Below are 20,582 nucleotides of genomic sequence, written 5' to 3'. Positions count from 1 at the left end.
CTGCGACGCTAGTTTATGGCAAAAAAATGATGAGGTTAGAGCACCATTTTGTTTAATTTACGATCATTGTTATCTTCACTAAGTGACACTAAGTAATTTCTGACTGGTCATTTACAGCGTATTACAACTGTTTAAGCATCCTTGTAAAGCGATCGCATTGCATGTTATTTCTTTGTGGTATCTCCAAGTGTTTTTTTTTTTTTTTTTTTTAATCAGAGTTGATGTGTGAGGAAGCAATAATGGCAATCATGTCATTGTTAGTGTTATTCTGTTCCTGTATTTCATCAGTAGTAGTCATGAAACGCAGTAAACACAGACATTTGAACACAGACACATATAAACAGTCTCTATCACTTACAATATACAACTATGGCAGTGACAGCTGGGGCCAACTTACATATATCAGCTTTTTTTTTTTTCACAGGGGTTTTAAAAACAGATGTCAGGGTCAGAAACGTGACATTGAATATGCAAAAGATATAAATAAAACATTCATATAAAAATAGGCTTTTACAAAATATACTCTATTAACCAATATTTACCAAACGTGGAAAATGTGCCCGTGTTTTTGATCAGTGAATAATTCCAGTAAAGCTACATTAGCTTGAAGTGAGCAACACCACTGGAGACAGTCAGTACAGCATTCAGCCTTCTACCTCAACAAGTGGGATTTTTTTTTCTAGTCTAGCAGCAAACAGAGGGAAGACAAACTCACGAGAAGGTCAGAAGGTCAATTTGAGTAGCCTACAGCATGTGGAACAACATTACTCTACAACATGACACATTATTCCAGGCAGATTCAAATCCAGTGTGTTAGCCATGGACATGTTGCAATTGCTTTAATAAACTAAGACCTCATGACATTTAGTTATTTTTGATCCATAATGGACAAAATCAGTAGTTCTTTATAGAATAAATTAATATTAATTATTTTCATTCTCTAAATACAGTATGTTAAATATTCCAAATGGCTGTGTCGTTTCATCTGTGCACACAGGGTGAGAACTACAGCAGGGTGTCCTGCCCAGCATCACATCCACCAGAATTCGTTTGCATTGGCAAAGGCCAAGCCGTCAAAATGTCAGTACATGTCCATATAGCTTAAAGTCTTGACATTTTGTTTTGGTGACTCACACTGTGGTCAACCAGTCCCATAAGCCAGGCTACAGTTTTCTCCCTTAACTGCTTTTTTCCTCACACTGTTCCGACACCGCATCCCAACAAACAGTCCAAGAAGAGGGGGTAAAAGAGCTTCGTGTGCAAAAGAATCATGACGCCCATCTTCAGCTTACCGCATACGCAGTAAGTTCCTCATGCATGAAAAAGACCGCAAATAAAAAAACAGCCTTCTTGTAAGGTTTTTGTCCATGAAAACACTGAAACATGAGCGCTCGCATACATCGTCACATACACCATCCAATAAATACTCTCATTTGCATGTGTACACCTCTGTCCTCTCGCTGCAGGTGTTGCATTTAACGTAGCAGCACCACAGGAACTTGCAGTTGCACTGCCAGACGCGAGAGTACTGGTGCGTGTTGTATCCCCGGCCGCAGCACATCAAGTCGCAGCCGCTGATGTGCTGCATCATTGTCTTGTTACACACCCGTCCCTGTGTCCCCAAGCTCCCAGTCACAGGGTCCGCCTCACAGTAGTTGGGCGACTTGTCTATGTACACCAGGTCTGTATCCATGGGCTTCCGGTACGAGTAAGGCTTCTTGATCTTGAGGAATTTAGGGCGCTTGTTGCGGCTGGCTTTGACTGGTTCCACGTGCACCGCATGGGCATATTTCTCCTTGAGAATGTAGCCGAGCTCGCGGAACTTGGGAAGTGTAGTCCAGCAGGTTTTGGTGGTGCAGGAGCCTGAGACACCATGACACTTGCATTCCAATCGCATGTTCTTCTCCAAGACCTAGACGCACAAAAACAACTTAGTGAGGTAGTAACAACAGGTAAATGCAAACACACTCCAGTAATGAGTGACAGTTACAACTGTACTCAAATTATTAGAACCAATTTGAGATTAATGTGTTTGTTGTATTTTTCATCTCTTGCTTTCATATTTGTAGATTTGTATATCTACACATATACTCTAAAACCCCTCCAGATTGTAACTCGGTCCCTTCAAAGCAAGCGACAAGCTTATTAAACAATGTGACTGACAAATAACTACAGCTAGGGATTAAATACAGCCCCACCACAGGGCAGTGTGATACCATACACACAGAAGCCAAAATAATGTATCAGATTTCAGGCTCTGTGTGTGTAGTTACCACACACAACACACAAATGTCAAGAGTGACTGTACAAGGCGCCGAGTGACTAGGATTACTGCTAAACCCTGAACTGATGACAATGAGACGAGCCATTGACTGAAACTAAAGTTTTCTTTAGCAACAAGGTCAATTGCGATTTCCTTTTTCTTTTTTTTTTCCTCCCCCTAAAATGCTACATGTTTGGTATGCGATATGGTCTCCTAAAGCCATTCACGGGAAATTTACGTCTGTGTTCTTGGCAAGTAAACTGTAACAGTAAAACCCCAAATACAGACGTGTGAACAACGACCAAAAAGAACAGCTTTTCCCTGAGCAAACCACTTCATAAAAACCTTGGCTTCAACTCCCTAATCCATCAGTTGTTCTGTGACCAACACTTGTGACAGCCATTGTCTGGACGTCTTCGACCAGGGAGCTGTGAACGGCGCTCCTGCTCGGTGTCACTGGTTTTAATTAGCATAAATAAAGGAGGGGTAGCTATCAAAACAGAGAGTCTATTTATTAGCGAAGAGAATGGGAAATAAGTGAAACCGCTAAAAGTTTGAATCCACAAGTACAGTCTTTTCCCTGGGAGGCAATTTAGCTGTCCAGATAAGCCAATTTGAATTCATGGTCCTTGGAACGCACATAGAAAATTATCTGCTCGCTGCAATTGTGTGTGGGGAGTCTTTTCAGTCACTGTGTTGGACGTGTTGGTTGTGTGAATCAGGCTGTTTTGGCAGAGTCAGACAGTGAGAGAGAGAGAGAGAGAGAGAGAGAGAGAGAGAGAGGATATCGGTTAACTTGGGCAAAGCAGCTTTCTTTTTCTGCACTAACTCCAACCTCACTTTGGCTGTTGGGCACATTATTCCCCTCAATCTCTTAACTTCTAGACCTGCTGGAGTCTCTTTGTAACTCTACAGTGTTCTGCAACCATGCATGGCGGACAGGCATTGAAAATAATAAATAATGAAAACAATACTTTCTGGGGAAAATTTCCTACATTTTAATGTTGCAATTCCTTATGTTTGACTTATTTTTCTGCAAAATTTAGATTTTTTTGTTTTGGATCAATTCCATCAGAAAGCATGAAGAATCACATGGTACATAAAAAACTATTTTGACTTAATGAAGATTCAGTTAAAATCTCGTGCCTAGTCAAGCTGTGAATTAGATGTAACATGCAGCTGGAGTTCATGCACATCACTGCACTCCTTTGAACAGAAACAAAGACACATATTACTCAATGATTAACAAACCTTGGAGCCAAACACTAAACACCCCTGAGGTGCATGTGCAGGCACTCTGCACCTGATGAGGGTTTGCGCCATTAGAGAAATTGTGGGTGGGGATTATCATAAAGGTAACTGTATACTGTCCCAGTGGTGCAAAACACAGGGTGGACTGGGCTAATGCCTTTTTGTACAGTGTCAATCTGTTTTCAGTGCAGAGATCTGGGCTGTAATCAAACCCTGCCACTTAGACAGCTCTTCCCTTAAAAGCAGCCCTTTATTCTGCTCCTTGTTGAAGCTTGGCCTCGCTGCCCATATCTCTGGCGAGGTTCACCCACACCAAAGCATGGCAGAGACTGTTAGCAGTTACTGAGACCAGCTACTTAACCGTCAGTTCACCGTTTAGTCGAATCTCGGTGGAGGTGGGAGTACATCTTTTGCGCTGAATTCTGCTATCTTTAAAGTTAGGCATAATCCCATTGCCGATTTCTTACCTTGCGTCCCACCTCGTTATTATGGAGGTTCATGAGCGTCCTCGCATTCTGCTTGACCTCCCGAGCATCAATAAATACTTTGGAGAAACCCAGGCCGTAGCTGATGTCTGCTGAGCAGCCTCCCCACTTCCATCCTTGGTCTTTGCTGTAGAAACCCTGCTTCTCCTTGTCACAGCTACAGTCACTCAGGTTACCCTGCGTACAGGCTGCTGTAATGGCATGGGCCACACCTGCTGCGATGATGGCGTAGGTGAACGCAGCTTCTTTACTGCCTGTGGGAGCAGAAAAAAAGATGGTGAATAAAATGTAGCAGGTATGCATTTACATTTTGTGAAATAAAGGAAGTCACTGTGTTTCTCCTTTAGTTTAAAGGGAATACTATTTGTATGTAAGAGATTTTTTTAAATAGGCAAAGAGATCAATTATTAACATAATGTGTGCTTACATCACAGTCTTCCTGACATATCACTCAAGGGCTGCAGTGTTTTGAAACCTGACCTGGAAACTGTCCTGCCCGTGAACCAAAATGTCGGCCGGCGGTATAGTCAACAAAGCTGTATGAATAAGAGGGCTGTAGGGAAGGAAGGGCTATTGATCCACTTGGAAACTGTCACATTCTGTGTAAACTCATAAGGTAGTGACATCAGAATCTTCATTCTGCCGTTATCTGCACCCAAGTCCAGCTAACAAATCATTTACGTACAGGGAAATATCGACAAATAACTAAAGGTTAATCTCACAGGACTCAAAGGCATAGACAGACCCTGAAGCTAAGTTCTCCAGTCACACAATAAGCCAAGAGAAAGTCTAATTTGTCTTGTAGGCGTATGTATGGAAGCAAAGCAAGGCATTTTCCTTCTCATACAATGTTCAAATAGCATGCAATAACCATGCATGTGTTCTTAAACCTGACCAGCATGTAGAGTGTTTTTTAATTTTCAGATCTATGATTCATTATTATGCAAACAGCAAACTGCTGATTACGACATCCATCATATCTATGTGTAAATAAACTCCCCTTGTCGCTGTTTGTTCAAAACAAACATCATACCTTCTTTGTGCTTCCTCCTGCCACCCGGTTCACTATGTAAAGCTGCCATGTTTTTGATAAACATCTTGGATGTGTGCCCTTGCCATTGAAGAAAAAAACTCATATTGAGGCATCAATTATGTGGACGTTTTTATAGACTTGATGGGCTCAGAGCCAAAAAAGAAGGTGTGTCAGAGCAGTCAGTCAGTTCTGACTGCACCGTTGTTAATTTTTCCCCTACAGTCCTGAGTGCACGGGTTCACCACAAGAGATGGTATGAATTCTTCATAACCTTGTAATGAGAGATGGAAGATATTAAAAAAAACAGCGCTGACAAAAATTCAAAAGCCTGTATGAGTTGAACTAGCAGTGTCAGTTTACCATCACTCATGAAACCCTCAATATGCAGCCTCTTAGTGTGGATCTCAGCTCTCGAGTGCAAACATAGTTGAGGCCTAAAATACCACAAATCTGGTGCACCTTGCATTAACCGAACGCATTACGTCCGTTCCTGGTCATTCCTATTTTGCTTTAAGAACGACTGCAGGCTACACAGCTACACTCAGCCTGAGCATCAACAATGGTATTCATTTACAACCATTCGCCTTCTACGCTAATCTGATCAGTGAAACCAATCTATTTGGTATGGCTGTCCAAGCCATAGACTTAAACTCCACTCTTGGAAACACAGACCAAAACTCTTGATTGGCTAAAACCACTCATTCATAAAGGAACAGATTGTCAAACACCACTATTTTCATTTCAACAGCATGAAGAAATAATCCTTTCTTTCCAACTGCAGCAGGCAAGATGGCCTCAAACAGCTGGTCCAAGCTACTGACCATTGTGTTATTGTTTTTTTGTTTTATATATATATATATATATATATATATATATATCAACGTCTTTGGCAAGGGACAAAAATATATTCTTATGAAGGTATTTTTCAAAATGGTGTTACAAAGACACCTCTGTGATTATCAAACCCCTTTCACATACTGTATCCATAAAGATATGACTTGACAAAATATTGATATTCTTGATTAAACACGGTTTTGCTGTCCTGGTATCGGTATCCTCAATATCCAATAGTCTTTAATCCCCCTTATCCTATCACAGTGGCCAACAAACAAGCCACACAACTCCAGCCATAATGTCAGCATCCCCTGGAGTTCATCCCTCTTTAGAAGAAACTTTTATCTCAGCAGTAGGAACGTCGATTTGGACTAATTTGTTTCTCTAATTTAATACTTTGGAGTCTTGCTTTCCTCTTGGCTATTCCTCACTGTAACTTATACCCGTGGTAAGATCTACATCCTTACAGTGAGAGCCACAGCACCCATCACTAGACAGGATAAAGACCAGTGAAAATGTGTCTCTAGAGGCTCTGCCGGGCTGAAAGGAAAGGCTGCCAACATTCACAAGAGCTTTGTTACAATGCTGGCTTCAGATACCTTTTATATATGCTCAGAAAAGCCCTTCTCAATGAAATGTCTGGAGCAAAACTAGGCCTGATGTAAATGACACTAGCTCCTTAAGGGATGCTTCTTATACTATGGGTGTAATAATTCATGGCCGATGATAATGTTTGTCTGGGGCAGTTTTTGACTGGATATAAGGAGCACCAGATATCAGACTGTGTTCTGGAAATAAATGGAAAACGATGCATGTCGTGGTAAAAAACTGACATATATTTTTGTAATATAACTTTTTCATTGAGCTTATTTATGTTATAACATTTTGCTAATTCACTTTGGCACTTGTAAACGCTGACAGTTTTTGAATTACAACACAAAATAACCAAAGGCAAATGCTGTGCACATTTTACGCGCACAAATACGCATTGTTGTACGAGGGGACTGAAAAATTGTGTTTAATGCTGGGAGAGATAAAAAATAAAATAAAATCAAATAGTAAACAAACGTTAACAGACAGCAACATACCCACTTTCAACTCTTTTCCGAAGACAGTCCTCTCTCCTAGCGCAGAGCAGTTCCATCGCCCGTTTTTGAACTGAAACTGACACTCGTTGATGCCCATTTGGGCTCCCTCTCCGATGACGATAATGGCATCGGGGCGACTTTGGCAGATAATCCGTTGTCTGGGGGCCAAACCGGGGATCTTGTTACAGATTATACTCGCACCTAGGGCCACCACCGATGAGAAGCCACTGTGAATGGAAGATGGACAGGACTGAGGAAAAGAAGCCATCAACCATGTTATGTACATTTTTGTTGTTGTTGTTGTTTTGGGGGTTTTTGGGCTTAATTTGATTTTTTTTTTTTTTTAACCCCAAATATCTAACATGTCAATGTTATATATAAAAAATGCCTTTGCACAATTTGATATCTTAAATAAAAGTGATAGTAGGCCTAACGATCAAAATATTTATCATGTCCTTACTGGAAATATAAAATTGTGCCGGGTGCAATTTAAGATGAGGTATTATCACTAAAATATTTTTTTTCACAAAAAAAAAAAAAAAAAGTGCGTTAAGGTGCACCTCTGTGCGTCACCTATATTACAGTTGCACATTATGTGACTATGAGTTTCAGCATAATTTAAAATTTGAAGTAAGAAAAGTCAGTCCCTTAACGTAGAAGTACGCAGCTGCCACGAGTCTGAGATACGGCTACGCTCCTCACTAAACACTTGATTTGCCATTTATCAGATCAACTACCTGCTTTTGAGGAAATAAAGGGAGACATTGGTCGTTTTAGAAGCACCAGCAACTGCTAAATCTGTCATTCGTCCACTAATAAACTCAAAGACTTGGTGACTGACTAATAAGAGGTCAAATGAACGCAGCTCACCCAATTTTCAGGTAAACAATTCCTAAACAAAGCAAAACTCTTAAAATCCAGCGTCGCGTTCTCCGACTCATTGCGGCCCAGCTCTCAGTTTCATGCAACGATTTGTGGAGCTGATTAATAACTCTGTTCGCTTATTCTCCGCTCGATCACAGCTCAGGTAACTCCAGAGGACGTCCAAAATGACGAAAAGCATCAAAAACAGGAGACGCTCGGAAAGTTTTACAAATCGCCGACTGGGGTATCATCCAAACTCCCTTCAGTACGTGGCCCCCTTTCGCTGGGCCCTCTTGTCATTGCGAGGGTGTCACAGGTAACCCTTGGGGTGAGCAAGTGCGATTATCTCTGTCTCTCAGTTCCTCTGCTACCCGCAGGTCTTGGCTATATATCTGCCTCATCTATCTGGGGCGTGTTCACAGGAGACATGGGGCCCTGCTGAAGAATCCCGCCAGGGCTGAATCTCAACACACTCTCTCTCACACACACACAGACAGCCACACATACACACATGCATGCGTACATACATACACAAGCCTACACACTCCTCTGCTATGAATTCACCTTGACTGAATGGGACAGCCATTTATTTGGTTTTAACTGGGTGAAGCTATATATTTGCTGTCTTATGCGTAATTTTACGCACAAGACGTTACCAAGTTTGTTACACTGCAGTCCCACATTTGCCAAAAAAGGAAAATCAGCTAGAGAAATAAAGAAAAATAATATTCAAACCAACTATATTCTCGATAGTAAAACCAAGAAAAGTTTACGTAAATTTTAAGTAGAGATTCGGACATACTACCTTCCCTCCAAAAAAAAAAGTGGCTAAATAACGCATTTTTGAATCGAAGTGCATGCGTTTGTTTTTTTCTTAAACTATATATTCAAAAGTAGGAGTCACCTACCTTTCGTGGTTGTATCATCAGGTGCGCGCTACCTGTTGTGCGCCTCCGTCCTGGTCGTCTCTCCGGATCACCTCCCCTGTATAACGGCGACATCTGGCGGCGCAGGAGGTGTTTTGCTGGTTGAAGCTGAACCTCCCTCCGCTCCTTGTCCCTGTATTCTTTCCGTAGTTTCCCTGAGCTAAGTTGCACTGCCGCTTTCACATCGTAAAAAAACAACAACAACAGGTCAAAAAATTGAAAGATTATTCATGTCAGCATGGATCCTCATCAGCCGCAGCTGATCGGTGACTGCCTCATTCACATCTTCACGTTTCTGACCGAGGAGGATTTGGTCAGCGTTTCTGGCGTGTGTAAGGTAAGGAGGGTTCAGTTTGCGGAAGTAGCTGAGAGAGCCTCTCACAAGTGCAGCCCTTTAAAACCTGTCTTTTTCCCCTTTTATTCTTTTATATGTTTCTCTTTGTCGATTGCTCTTTACCCTCGTATCTGTAGTTTTCTTCCCTTTAATGTGCTGGGGCATTTTTGGTGCTTATTTTATTTGCATCAGCTGTTAGTTTTGTTATTTGTTTATGTTTAAATTCTGCATTTGCATTTTGTGTCACTCTGTTTCTCCACTTCTTGATTCTCTTTTTATTTATTTCTGTTTGGCCTGGCCAGCTTTCTGATGAAGTCTTCCTAAGTATCCTTTTTTTCATATAATTACAGTTATTAATATTATTATGAATGCCAAACTAGTTTCTGATTACATATTTATATTTTCAGGACTGGCATGAAGCTGCAGAGACTCCTTGGTTATGGAGGTGAGCTTTCTGTCTTTTCAAAATAAGGGCAAAGCAATGATCGTGGGAATAATCCATTCTCTTTAACTCTCTTTAGGAGGATGTGTCTGCAGCGCTGGAGTTTCTGTAACCTCTCTGTACTGGGGAGTGAAAACGTCAATCACTCATGGAAGAGATACTTCCAGCGACGATGCCACTTGGAGACGAAAATGACGAAAGGTCAATCAGGAGGATACACCTGTAAAAGCCTCAGGGGTCACGCAGGTATGCTTTCTCTCTCTGCTTATCTGGAATCTCACTTGCATGACTTCAAAATAGTTCTCAGTCTACGTTTTGTATCTCACGACCCCGTCCATCAGGCAGGGTGGTGGGGTTGGTCTACCTGCAGGGGAATTCAAGCCAGCAGCCGGACCTCTGGAACAGCAGCGCCACGGTCTGCAGTGCTTCTACTGATGGTACAGTCAGAGCATGGAACATCAAAAATGTCAGTGCAACACCTTCAGTGCCATCATTCGTGCTCAGCAGTCATGTTAATAGTATTTCTACCATTGTACTTTCATAGTGGCTACAGACAAAGCAAGCAAAAAAAAAAAAAACAGAGCCAGAAAACACTTAAAATGTAAACACTGTCACATTCAAACATTTATCATAGTAGGCTGTATCAAAAACGTAGACAATATATTTTGAGTTCATTTAGTTTTTTTGTAGATCGCAGGTTCCACAAGTGAAATTAACAATGTTTGATAATCTTCCTTCAAACCTTTATCGACAAGTGATTTGTATTGAGGTCGTGTTAAACTGCAAGCCACATGTACAGTATACACCAGAAGTAAGTAAACCTCTGTGCAGTATCACTCAAATGTCAAATGATTCAAAGCTGAAGCATCTCACACTTGATGACAGACTGAACAACACATTTCTAGCGAGATGGGCTGCCAAAGCCACTTTTTCAGCTGTTCTTTACTGGAGGGCTTGTGTTTGGATGACCTTTCCCTTTAAAATACCTCAAATGTTTTCAGTTAGATTCAAGTCATCCAACATATTTGGCCAGATCATAGTTTTTGCTTTATTCTTCTTTACCAAGTCTTGAGTGATTTTGGCATTGTGCCTTGGATAATTATCGTGCTTGAATTTTCTCTTCTGCCAAGCTTCTAGAGACCGGCAGCCAGAATTTTGTTATATTCACACAGGCATCAATGCGCCACCTATAAATGGTGCCAGTCCCACATCGTCATACTCCCTCCAACATGCTTCACGACTATGCATTCACTGTGGTAGCCCTGATTACATACCTCAGCAGAGCCAAATCAATTTACCACAGTCTTATCTGACTAAAGAATATGCTACCAATATTCCTTAGGTGTTTTTTTTTTTTTTTTGTGGGTACTTTCACAAAGTTTAACCTTGCAGTTCAGTGCTGAAGGGCAAGCAAGTTTTTTTTGTTTGTTTGTTTTGGAATTGGTCTCTGGAGTTTCATACTATGCAATATCCTTCACAGTGTCTGAGCTGTCACATAAACTTCAGAAATGTCCAATATTAACCACTGTGCCAAGTCTGAAGCATTTGCCTTTCTGTTTTTCAGAGGTAGGTTTTGAAAGCAGTGTACTGCCAGTGCTGTCATTTTAGGAGGACTGCCCCTGCTGCTCTGATTAGTGGTACTGTGGTTCATTCTACACCTCATGATCACTGCTGTAATGTAGAACTGCAGTTATCACAGGTCTACTCACTTATGTTGCATTGACTTTCTCTTTGGGGCCCAAATTTTCAATATAGTCTGACTATAAAAAGAAATACTCTGTTGTCAAAAGCAGCTACTAAGAGATTATGCAAGCTGAAACCATTTGGCATGTGAGTGGTTTTGCAGAGGTTTACAGGTTTCTTTCCAGCTGAAGACAGCTTAAACCAAGTTTCTCCAATAGTTCTTCCTGCATGTCTAAAAGCTGCCGTCTATTGAGATAAATGTCCCTCATCATGAAATTAACATATTGCAGCACCTTTCTTCCCTCCAGGGTGAGCTCCTGTGGTGCAGTCCTGTGCAGAGTCCTTTGACAGGGATTGTAAGTGATGAACAGCATGGAGTTGTGATCACAGCAGACTCTACTGGCCTCATTAAGACGTGGCAAAGTCAGACTGGCCAAGAACTGGCGTCCTTTTCTACTGCATCGTCACACTGTACATTACTACAGTACAATATAAACAATGACTGGTTTCTGACTGTAAGTAATTTCAACATTTCCTGGTTATAGATGTAAAAATAATACAAAAAATATTGTTTTGTAAAGTAACACTTTCGTCTCTCTTCTAGGTTGGAACCAGTCAGGGATCTGTGTGCACACTAGCTGATCTTGCTTTGACCAAAAAGTCCAGCATAATGGTGTGTGACTCCTTTAAAGTCAACATACTGCTAGTTTCACCTGACAAGAAGTGGATCACAGCTGGAACCAAGGACAATGATGATTTAAGTCCAAAGGTATTTCTCGTTGTCTTTGACAGCCTGACTGTATGTGTGTGCTTCCTGCCCTGGTCTCTCCCTGTATGTGTGTGTTTTTTTTTACCCGTTACCTCTGTACGGGTGACACAGTGGGAAAACAGGTGTTAATTCACTGGAACAATGCAAGACATTTATGCACATGTGAATTTTTGCTGTTTGGTTTGCTGCCAGGTGTTTTACACTGAGAGTTTGACCTCTCCATCTGAGGACGAAGATCCTCTGTGCAAGTCTGTGCCAGTCGCTGGGTGCCAGGCTGCTGTCTTCATACCCACCCAGCCTGCCAGACTGGCCATCATCGACCAGAGCCACAGAGCGCTCACTGTCTTTGATGTCAGCATTAAAAAGTCTAAGTACAAGTCAGCAGAGATACTAGGTGAGGACTGAGATATAATGACTAATAATATGCTTTAGATCTGATACCGGATCATTGCTCATCCATTAGTTATACCCACTAATGGAGGGTCATGGGGGGGCTGGAGCCTATCACAGCTGACACAAGGCGAGATGCATGGCACACCTAAGACAGGTGGGCAGCCCAATGCAGGTCTAACAGGCAACGATGCATGCTCACATTCACGCTTACGGCCAATTTAAAATCACAAATTAACCTACCGTGCTTGGCAGTACACTGTGAGAAAACCCACACAGGCACAGGGAGAACATGTGCTCCACCACCACATGATTAGAAAATAATAATCAATTGTTGTGTCATGAAGGAAAATTCACTTGGAGCTGCAGATTATGCTTAGACTCACTGCTGGTACTGGGAACCGTTTTGATCTATTTCTTATTGCATATTTGCCCATTCCCTTGGATGTTTGACATGTTATCACATCAAGCTATTTCTTAATACAACTTGTTGAAATTTGTAAAAACATTTGTACAAAAAAATCAACTATCTCAAAAGACCAGAATACAGGTGCGTTTCGAGTAAGGTTTCTCAATTAGAGACCCTGTCATACCACTCTAGTTACTCTTTCTGTGATCTACATTCAACTCTTGATAAAAGATTACTGTGCACAAATATTTTAAAGATATTTTTTCCTAAAAATTTGGCTTGTGCTAGTATAATTTGAAACTCTTCTGTATTTTAGTCCAGCAGGTGAAGTTCTTCAATCTGGAATTGCGGCATTCAGACATTCTTCTACAGGCCAAGGACAGCAACTGTATCGTGTTGGCAGCTGGTGAACAGCTATGGGTCTACTCTCTTAAAGGAGACCTGCTGGCGAGCTTTAAAGACCATACTAGGCCTATTTCATCCATAAGTGTGGTAGGCTGCTTTCTCTTTTGGAATTCAGAGAACTATTCCTCACCTTTTGAAGTTCTTAGTTTTCTGGAGTACAGTATATCATCTCTGTGAAGTGAGCACAGTTTAAGTGTCTGAAAATGACCAATAATATCAGTTGTTTTTGCACTTTCAGGATAGTTTTCGTGTGGTAACAGCATCTCAGGACCTTTCTTTACGAGTGCTGACATGGAGAAATGACAGAGACCGTGGTTTGACCCTGGAGAGCCAATACCACCTACTGGGAGGCTCTCACACAATGTCCAGGTACTGTATGCGTTTGCTGCATTAACAACATCCATGTTAGCATCAATAGCTGTGAGCAATTACTGACCACCTAAATAGAAGTATGTTCTCTGTTTTTGATGTGACATACTGTAAATATCAACAACTTAATTTTCATGCTTTCTAGAGGGTTCACCCACGTTGCCTGTGACTACTCCAGCATTGTGGCCTCAGTGGAAGGCAAAGATGGGAAAGACGTCCTAAAAGCCTATTCTTTCACCTCCTGAGCATCACAGAGCCACAAAAGTGCCTGCATGCGGTTTGCACAGCCCACTGGAAGGAGGAACATTTTATTTTTATTATGAATTGTTCACCATGCAGAGTAGGCTTACATTAGTATGCTGTTTGGCTGGACTATGTTTTCAAAAATGTAATACAGATGAATGCTAAATGGGAAAGGCATTGATACACTGTGTGAACAATATTCTTGTTAAGGAAAAAACGGTTTGTCCAAGTGTAAGGATAATGTTACATATCTACGCTTTTGGAGCTGAGGTATGTAAGAGGTGAGTGTGACCAGGCTTAAGGCAAAATGTATCGCTAAATATGTCATCTTTTCTTTAATATGTTACCTCCATGCTCTGCTGAGGTAAAATAATACTGCGGCAACTTAGTTATGTATGTGTGACAATAAACTGCACATCAGTGTTTAGAAAAGCCCATGTTTACAAATGTGTGTTTTTACATATTAAATCACTTTTAATACAAGGCACAAAAGCATCTTTTTTTCCCCCGCGCAGACAGTGCACCACGTATACACGACTGGCAGCAGTTATGTTAATGGGAAGGAAGCCATAGCTGTCTCATCTTCTTCAGTTGTCGTACATCTCATGTCCTCTATAACACACCTTAGGACTGTTGTCATGGACTCGTACACGTTTCTCCCATCCTCTGAATTATTATCCAGCTGTTAGAAGGAGAGTAAGATTCATAAACTGTTGAAACAGGCCTTCCAGAAGTAAATGAAATGAATAGTTAAAATTATTCCCAAATAATGAGGTGTATGATTTTTCTTACCCATGTGAAAGCCTTAATTATGCGATTCAGGAATGCATTTTCAACCTCATCTGGTATATTCAGCATATGAGCCATGCAATCTAGTATGCATGTTATTGTTTCTTTAGGGGCCTGAGAGACAAAGACAGTTAAACTCAACGTCATTCATTCAGTTTGTTGCGGTATTGATGTTGTTTTAAATCTGATTTAGTACAGAGAAGCCTCTGACCTGGTCGAGTGTGTTGAGGATCGTCTGAGCATCAGCATTGTCAGAATTCAGGGCTTTGGCATCCTGGATGGAGATGACTGGCTCTTTAAGTTGCTCCAGCCACGCCCACATAAGTCCAGTGAGGATAAAGGGATCCCGCTCCATGCACAGCCTTTCCCATGCACCACCTTGGTTCAGCTCTGCCTGCACAACATTTGGACAGTTAGCTTAGACTCGGCTACACATTCTGTTCCTGCTGCTGCGATTTGGACTTGGGTGAATAAAACAATGAATTTGCTGTAGCTGTGAGTTGCAGTCTGTCATGAGCAGGTAATACTTTGTGATGGAAAAATGAAAGCACTGCGTAACTTCTGATGCATTTCTACATACATGCTCTTTTTGGTGTGGGTTAGTTACCTGCCAGGCTAAAACTTTACTCTTGTGCTCTTCCTCCCCATCAAGAAACAGGTCCACTGCCAGGGCCTGTGCCACTAGCAACCTCCTGGCATCCAGAGACAGCTCTGACTGCAAGGTGATGAAGGGCACCTCTGACTGCTCCTCTTCTCTAACCTCAGATTTCATCCCGTTCATTGCCAGCTCTTCCCTCTGCTCTGCTTTCCACCTGGACAACATGCTACCCTTTTTGACAGATACAGTGTTTCCCACTGACTCGCTACGCTGGATTGTTTTCCTCTTCACTTTCTTCAGCAGAATGGATACATCTTTTGGGTTTTCCACATTCTTGACTTGCCAGAGAGAGCCCGCTGAGCCGTGAGAGACATCAGACGTGTTGCTACTCCAACCTTGACACTGGGATCTAGTGTCGGAATGGGAAATGGACATTTGAATATTACTCTGTGACAGCGAGTTCAGAGGCTGTGTGAGGAGGTTTAGCTGTGAGCCCAACCGTCTCAAGTCAGACTCACTGTAGCTCAGACTTTTGCGATGATAAAAGATGGGTGGTTCATTGAAATGTCTGGGTAAGGTGGGTGTACCGGGTAAGCGGGGCTCCTTCCCAAGCAACTTGTGGCCCATCTTCTCAACTATGCTGAGAGTCATTTCTATGTCCTGAATATCAGGGGCCTCCAGAATATCTTCCTCAATCACTTGTCGATTCTGTGCTATGTCTAACAGCAGCCTAGACACTAGCTGGACGATCTTTGGTAGGTGCTTCAGCTCCTTTCTCTCATGGCCATGCAGAATGCGTCTCTGGCGGTTCAGGTACTGCTGCAGGGTGACTGGGTTGGATCGGGGATCAGCGCAGGAAAACACACTCCTTAGAGGAACAAGAAACTGGACAAACTCCCTGACACAATGGAGCTGACCTCGGGTCTGGATGGAGTTGGGTCGTTTGGCACGAACATATAAAATCGCCTGGTTAGCAGTCATTCTGGTAGCATAGGCCAAGAAACATGCTAACAGCACACCTGGGGGATAAAGAAAAGAAAAAAATGCTCTTAACTCCTTGTCATATTGCACAGATGAAACTAAATATAATTTTATTGTGTTTTGTTTATTTTGGATGTGTAAAATAAAAGCTGTGAGAATATGAAGACATTTACTACTGCCATTCCTATAGCCACCTCAGAACTAGATGGCATCCCAATTTTACAAGCCGGTCAGAATTTCATGTGGCTTCTAAGTAGAAACTGAGGAACCAGCAGTTGTTGAGCTAAAAATTTGCACAATCCTGCCCCCTCACTGCCCCCTGCTTCCAAGTGAGCCAATTTCAAATGCACAGCTGCCTCACAGTCCAGGATTATTTACTTTCAACAGCCGCCTCTGTTAACTCTAAAATGTCTCAGCCACAAGCAAAGCAAGCCAAATGTTCTGCTGTTGCCAGAGTAAACAATTCATGCACTCTCAGCATTTGACGATCTAAAAACCCAGTCAATTACTTTTATTTTTGATTGCAGTGTCACCTCAGCAATAGGTAAGTCCTTATTGTTAGCAAATTGCACAGTTAATGTCCACAGGTTAGGCATCTGTGGAAATGGTGGACACTCTGAGACTGATTTGAAGCCAGTGAACAAAGAGTGGCTGGATTATTATGTTTTTGTGTCACCTGTTGAGCTTCAGTGCTACCAAAATTTTGTTGGTGTTTGTTTTAAAATCTGTTTTCTTCTCTCCGGCTCTCTGAGCTCACATATACTACATTTTGATACAGGCAAATTTAACATAAATCTGTTCTCATTTAAATGTTTTTCTCTTTCAGTTCTCAGACAATAACCAAGTACGAAATAGAGGCTGAAATGCACCCCACTGACACATGGTAACCCAATTTTATAACTGCAACGTCATCTGACAATTTCACCATACACCTAACTTAAAAACAGTGGACATGCTTAAAATTCAACAATATTTCCATGTAAAATGATTCCTCAGAGTGACAAAGGTAAGCAAAAAGCCTGGGGTCAAACACCTATTTTCATACAGTATGTCAATTACAGACACAGAGGTAGGCTTTTTTCCTAAAGGAGGCATGGACAGCAGCAGCTCAGCTGCATTTAAAGCTACAGACACTCAAACATCCCATTTAGAACAGAGCTACAGCATGGGGTTATACAGTCATGACAAGATGAACCATTTTTGCAGTATTTTGCTGTGAAGTTTAAAGACACACTATGGAACATGTGACACTTTCATTAATTTACTGACAAGGAGCACAATATTGGACCTTTAAAACACTTTATGTACAATTCCTTAAAAATCTACCTGTTCTGCCGAGACCAGCATGACAGTGGACTGCTATCTTCCCCTCTTGCAGTGCAAAGGCCATGACCTTCACCATATCCAGCACAGTGGTGAGGTTGGCCACTCCATAGTCAGTCCAGCCAAAATTATAAAAATAAACTAAAAAACACATATGTCAATTATAACAGCATTTCAGTTACTATCATGGTACAACATATATTTATTTATTTACCAAGAATTACATAAAGTACTTACTATTGTTTTCCATAAAGACCTCTGGGCGGTAAGAAAAGCCACTCTCTGGCTCTAGAGGATTTCCACAGCTGGCATGTTCACCAGGTAACTGTAGGTTGATGACTGTTTTAATACCACTCCTTTACGCAATCACATGCATAAACAGAGCACAAAAAAACTTGGTTAGTCTCATTGGCTCTGAACCTTCTTAGTCAGAAAGATTCTGAACACTGTTGACCCTGAAACAAAGTTCTATATACCTTCTAAATTGATCAATGATGTTATACTTCTCAATGATTTCTGTTGAAGGTCTGGACATAGCGAGAAGATGATCAGTAATCCTAAAACAATGGAAAAACAGGGACATATGTTACAGAGCAATCTACTTATTTCTTAGTTTGGCTTACATAGCTTAAAGGTTTTGGGTTTTTTTTTAAAGTGGGGTTGTATGTGGTTCTTGTCCATATTCTATTGCATTACCGACAATAGATTACAGTCAGCACATTCAGACTTTGGAGAAGCAGGCAGATGTTCCTGTGTGGAAGCGAAGGAACCACTTCAGACAGGGTCAGCAGCAAAATATATTTTACTCACCTAAAAAATCAGTTTAAGTGTATGCTATATTTTCAGCATTTTCATCTCTCTACCTTGCTGTCACACTGTTTCTGACAGGGATCTGATGCTGTTTTGTTGCTCTCTTCAAAGCCATTGCACATGTTGCTTTGGATCCAAATTAACATGTTACAACTCACACAAAGCCACACAACAGTAACCCACAACTCCTGGTTTTGGGAGGTAAACTGACTGATTTTGTCAAAAGAGTATGGTGGCTTCGAAGGGAACGATATTATGGCTTCTGTTCCTTGTCAGAAAAGCTGTTTGACGGCAAGGTAAAGAAGAGAAGATATCCCAAATATGGTGACACTTTTGCACATTTTTTTAGGTGACTAAAATAAGTTTTCTGACTGACCCCATCCACCACAGTTCATTGCTTAGCTTTTGTTTTGGTATTCCCGTCTACTTCTTTAAACTGGGGGCCTTGCTGACTGCTGCTTTCTGTATGTTGTACACTGACCATGGCTAATTAACTTACAAAATCCCACTTCAAAGAAACCAAAGTGTTGCTTTAAGAGAAAAATATTTGCATTGGAAAACTGCCTTCTAAGGTATTAAGCATATGTACCAGGATGAGTAGAGGCCTTGTATGGCCTGTTGGTCATCACTCCAATAACTTGGATTGTCATACTTGCAGGCTTGACCTCCACAGCCGATAGAGCATTGCATATGTCCAGGAATGACATAACGTATAGCTTCTCCGACTATTGTGTACCTCGCTCTGGGGGCTCGGACTGCAGTTATTGTAGGGGGAAAAAGAAGGGAAGAAATTTGATATTTACACAGACATTTTCAATCTAAAATCATAAAATTGATGTTTATTGTATTTAACTTGAAATGTGAATCATTGCACTGCCATTTTTAGTCAGTAATAATTAGAATTATTAGCTTATACATTTTCCAGAAAAAAATAACAAGTAAAAACTATTAAAATCATTTGAAAAGCTTCTGATACAAAAGTGCAGAGCAGCACAGACAATCCATCTAATGGAGGCTGCACTGTAACACCTAAACAGTTAAGATCATCAGTGGTGAGTGCTCACTTAGAAGTGTCTAATCCTTGTTTGGCATTACAAGTCTGTCATCAGGGCATTACAGTAAAAATAGCTACTCTTCTGGGACATTTGCAGTGCATCTTAATATAACATTTTTAGTAAACTAAAAATACAATCATAGATGGCTAACTAATGGAACCTAAGTTACTTTTTATTAAAGTGTTTTCAACCCTCCTTACTTACTGTATTCCATCAGGGAGCCCCCTGTTGTCTTTGCATGCAGTTCCATATGAATATTCACTCAGGCTGATGGTCATAGCAGAGCCTAGACACACATATTTTCCTTGTTATCCTACATTATACAAGTTACCATATGCATTCTGTATACATTTAGGGCTTTTTTTTTCTGGAAAAAGCATCTTATAAATAACCAGTCCTCACAAATGAACATGTTGACAATTTAAGCTGTAAAGGTCTTAGTTTAGAATAGAGAGTGTTATAGAGAACTTCTTTGCAGGAACAGTCAAAGATCAGGATCATGAATCACATTAAAATGTATGTACATGTCAAATGTAAAGCAGATGCAATTCATTCTAAGGGAATTGGCGAGTTATTAGTCTAAGCTACTTGTTTTAGCTTCGTGCCTCATCAAAGTACAAAATCCATGATCATTTTTCCAGATCACACTGTAGAACAGTTAAGTTTGAATCAGCTATCATGAAAAGAAATGCAATCAATCTAACAGTAAATACCACAAAACAGAACACATTCAATTCAAATGAGTGACTCACCTTTAGTAGTTGAGATAAGATGCTTGTAATCACCATGTCAAAACACAAATGATTCACCGCCGCAGATGTCGACATCTCTGACACCAGCCTCCCTAGCTCGAACGTTGTCTTTCCCTCTTTTGCTGAGCGGAAGGTCAATCCTGTGGCCTTACTTAATTTGATTCGTCTCAGATTATCTCTGTGTAGTGGACAACACAAGTTTCCAGTGGATTCTGTGTGCTCCCTCATGAGAAGCCATCCATCCCACCAAGGTGGCAAATCAAATATGGGAATAAGTCACCATCAAGAAGGTGTTGAAAAGTAGCAGAGATTGTGTCTTTTGTGATTGGCTCCATGCACAGGTCCCTCCTCTTACTCTGTAATTGTGGAGGGGAGGACTGTCAGGCTATTCCTGACTCCTCCCAGATTAGACTTCTAATCTTATTATGAACAGGTATAAAATGGACCACCCACTCCTCAACAAAAACATGTACTATATCCACACGT

At 41.1% G+C, this 20,582-nt stretch overlaps 3 protein-coding genes across 3 annotated transcripts; 1 reads left to right on the top strand and 2 right to left on the bottom strand.

Moving 5' to 3' along the window:
* Positions 1–251: 251 nt before the first annotated feature.
* wnt7ab (wingless-type MMTV integration site family, member 7Ab) lies at positions 252–8,092 on the bottom strand. The gene is made up of 4 exons (XM_008288238.1): positions 7,825–8,092; positions 6,955–7,181; positions 3,982–4,253; positions 252–1,912 (listed from the first exon to the last, which is right to left on the bottom strand). The coding sequence occupies exons 1-4, from the start codon at positions 7,893–7,895 to the stop codon at positions 1,430–1,432; spliced, it is 1,053 nt and encodes a 350-aa protein (XP_008286460.1). The 5' UTR covers positions 7,896–8,092; the 3' UTR covers positions 252–1,429.
* Positions 8,093–8,884: 792 nt separating this feature from the next.
* On the top strand, positions 8,885–14,273 carry fbxw12 (F-box and WD repeat domain containing 12). Its single transcript, XM_008288236.1, has 10 exons — positions 8,885–9,081; positions 9,486–9,523; positions 9,600–9,766; positions 9,862–9,986; positions 11,512–11,718; positions 11,808–11,972; positions 12,165–12,366; positions 13,088–13,263; positions 13,415–13,545; positions 13,691–14,273. The coding sequence occupies exons 1-10, from the start codon at positions 8,983–8,985 to the stop codon at positions 13,788–13,790; spliced, it is 1,410 nt and encodes a 469-aa protein (XP_008286458.1). The 5' UTR covers positions 8,885–8,982; the 3' UTR covers positions 13,791–14,273.
* On the bottom strand, positions 14,240–19,594 carry ptpdc1b (protein tyrosine phosphatase domain containing 1b). The gene is made up of 9 exons (XM_008288237.1): positions 19,549–19,594; positions 18,879–19,044; positions 17,956–18,036; positions 17,717–17,835; positions 17,483–17,620; positions 15,185–16,194; positions 14,789–14,971; positions 14,581–14,691; positions 14,240–14,470 (listed from the first exon to the last, which is right to left on the bottom strand). The coding sequence occupies exons 1-9, from the start codon at positions 19,592–19,594 to the stop codon at positions 14,336–14,338; spliced, it is 1,989 nt and encodes a 662-aa protein (XP_008286459.1). The 3' UTR covers positions 14,240–14,335.
* Positions 19,595–20,582: the final 988 nt, after the last annotated feature.

Source organism: Stegastes partitus, unplaced genomic scaffold (genome assembly GCF_000690725.1).
Source record: "Stegastes partitus isolate 25-593 unplaced genomic scaffold, Stegastes_partitus-1.0.2 Scaffold548, whole genome shotgun sequence".
Taxonomy (NCBI): Eukaryota; Metazoa; Chordata; class Actinopteri; family Pomacentridae; genus Stegastes; species Stegastes partitus.
The sequence above is the reverse complement of the archived record's forward strand: the minus strand, read 5'-3'. Positions and strand labels throughout refer to the sequence as shown.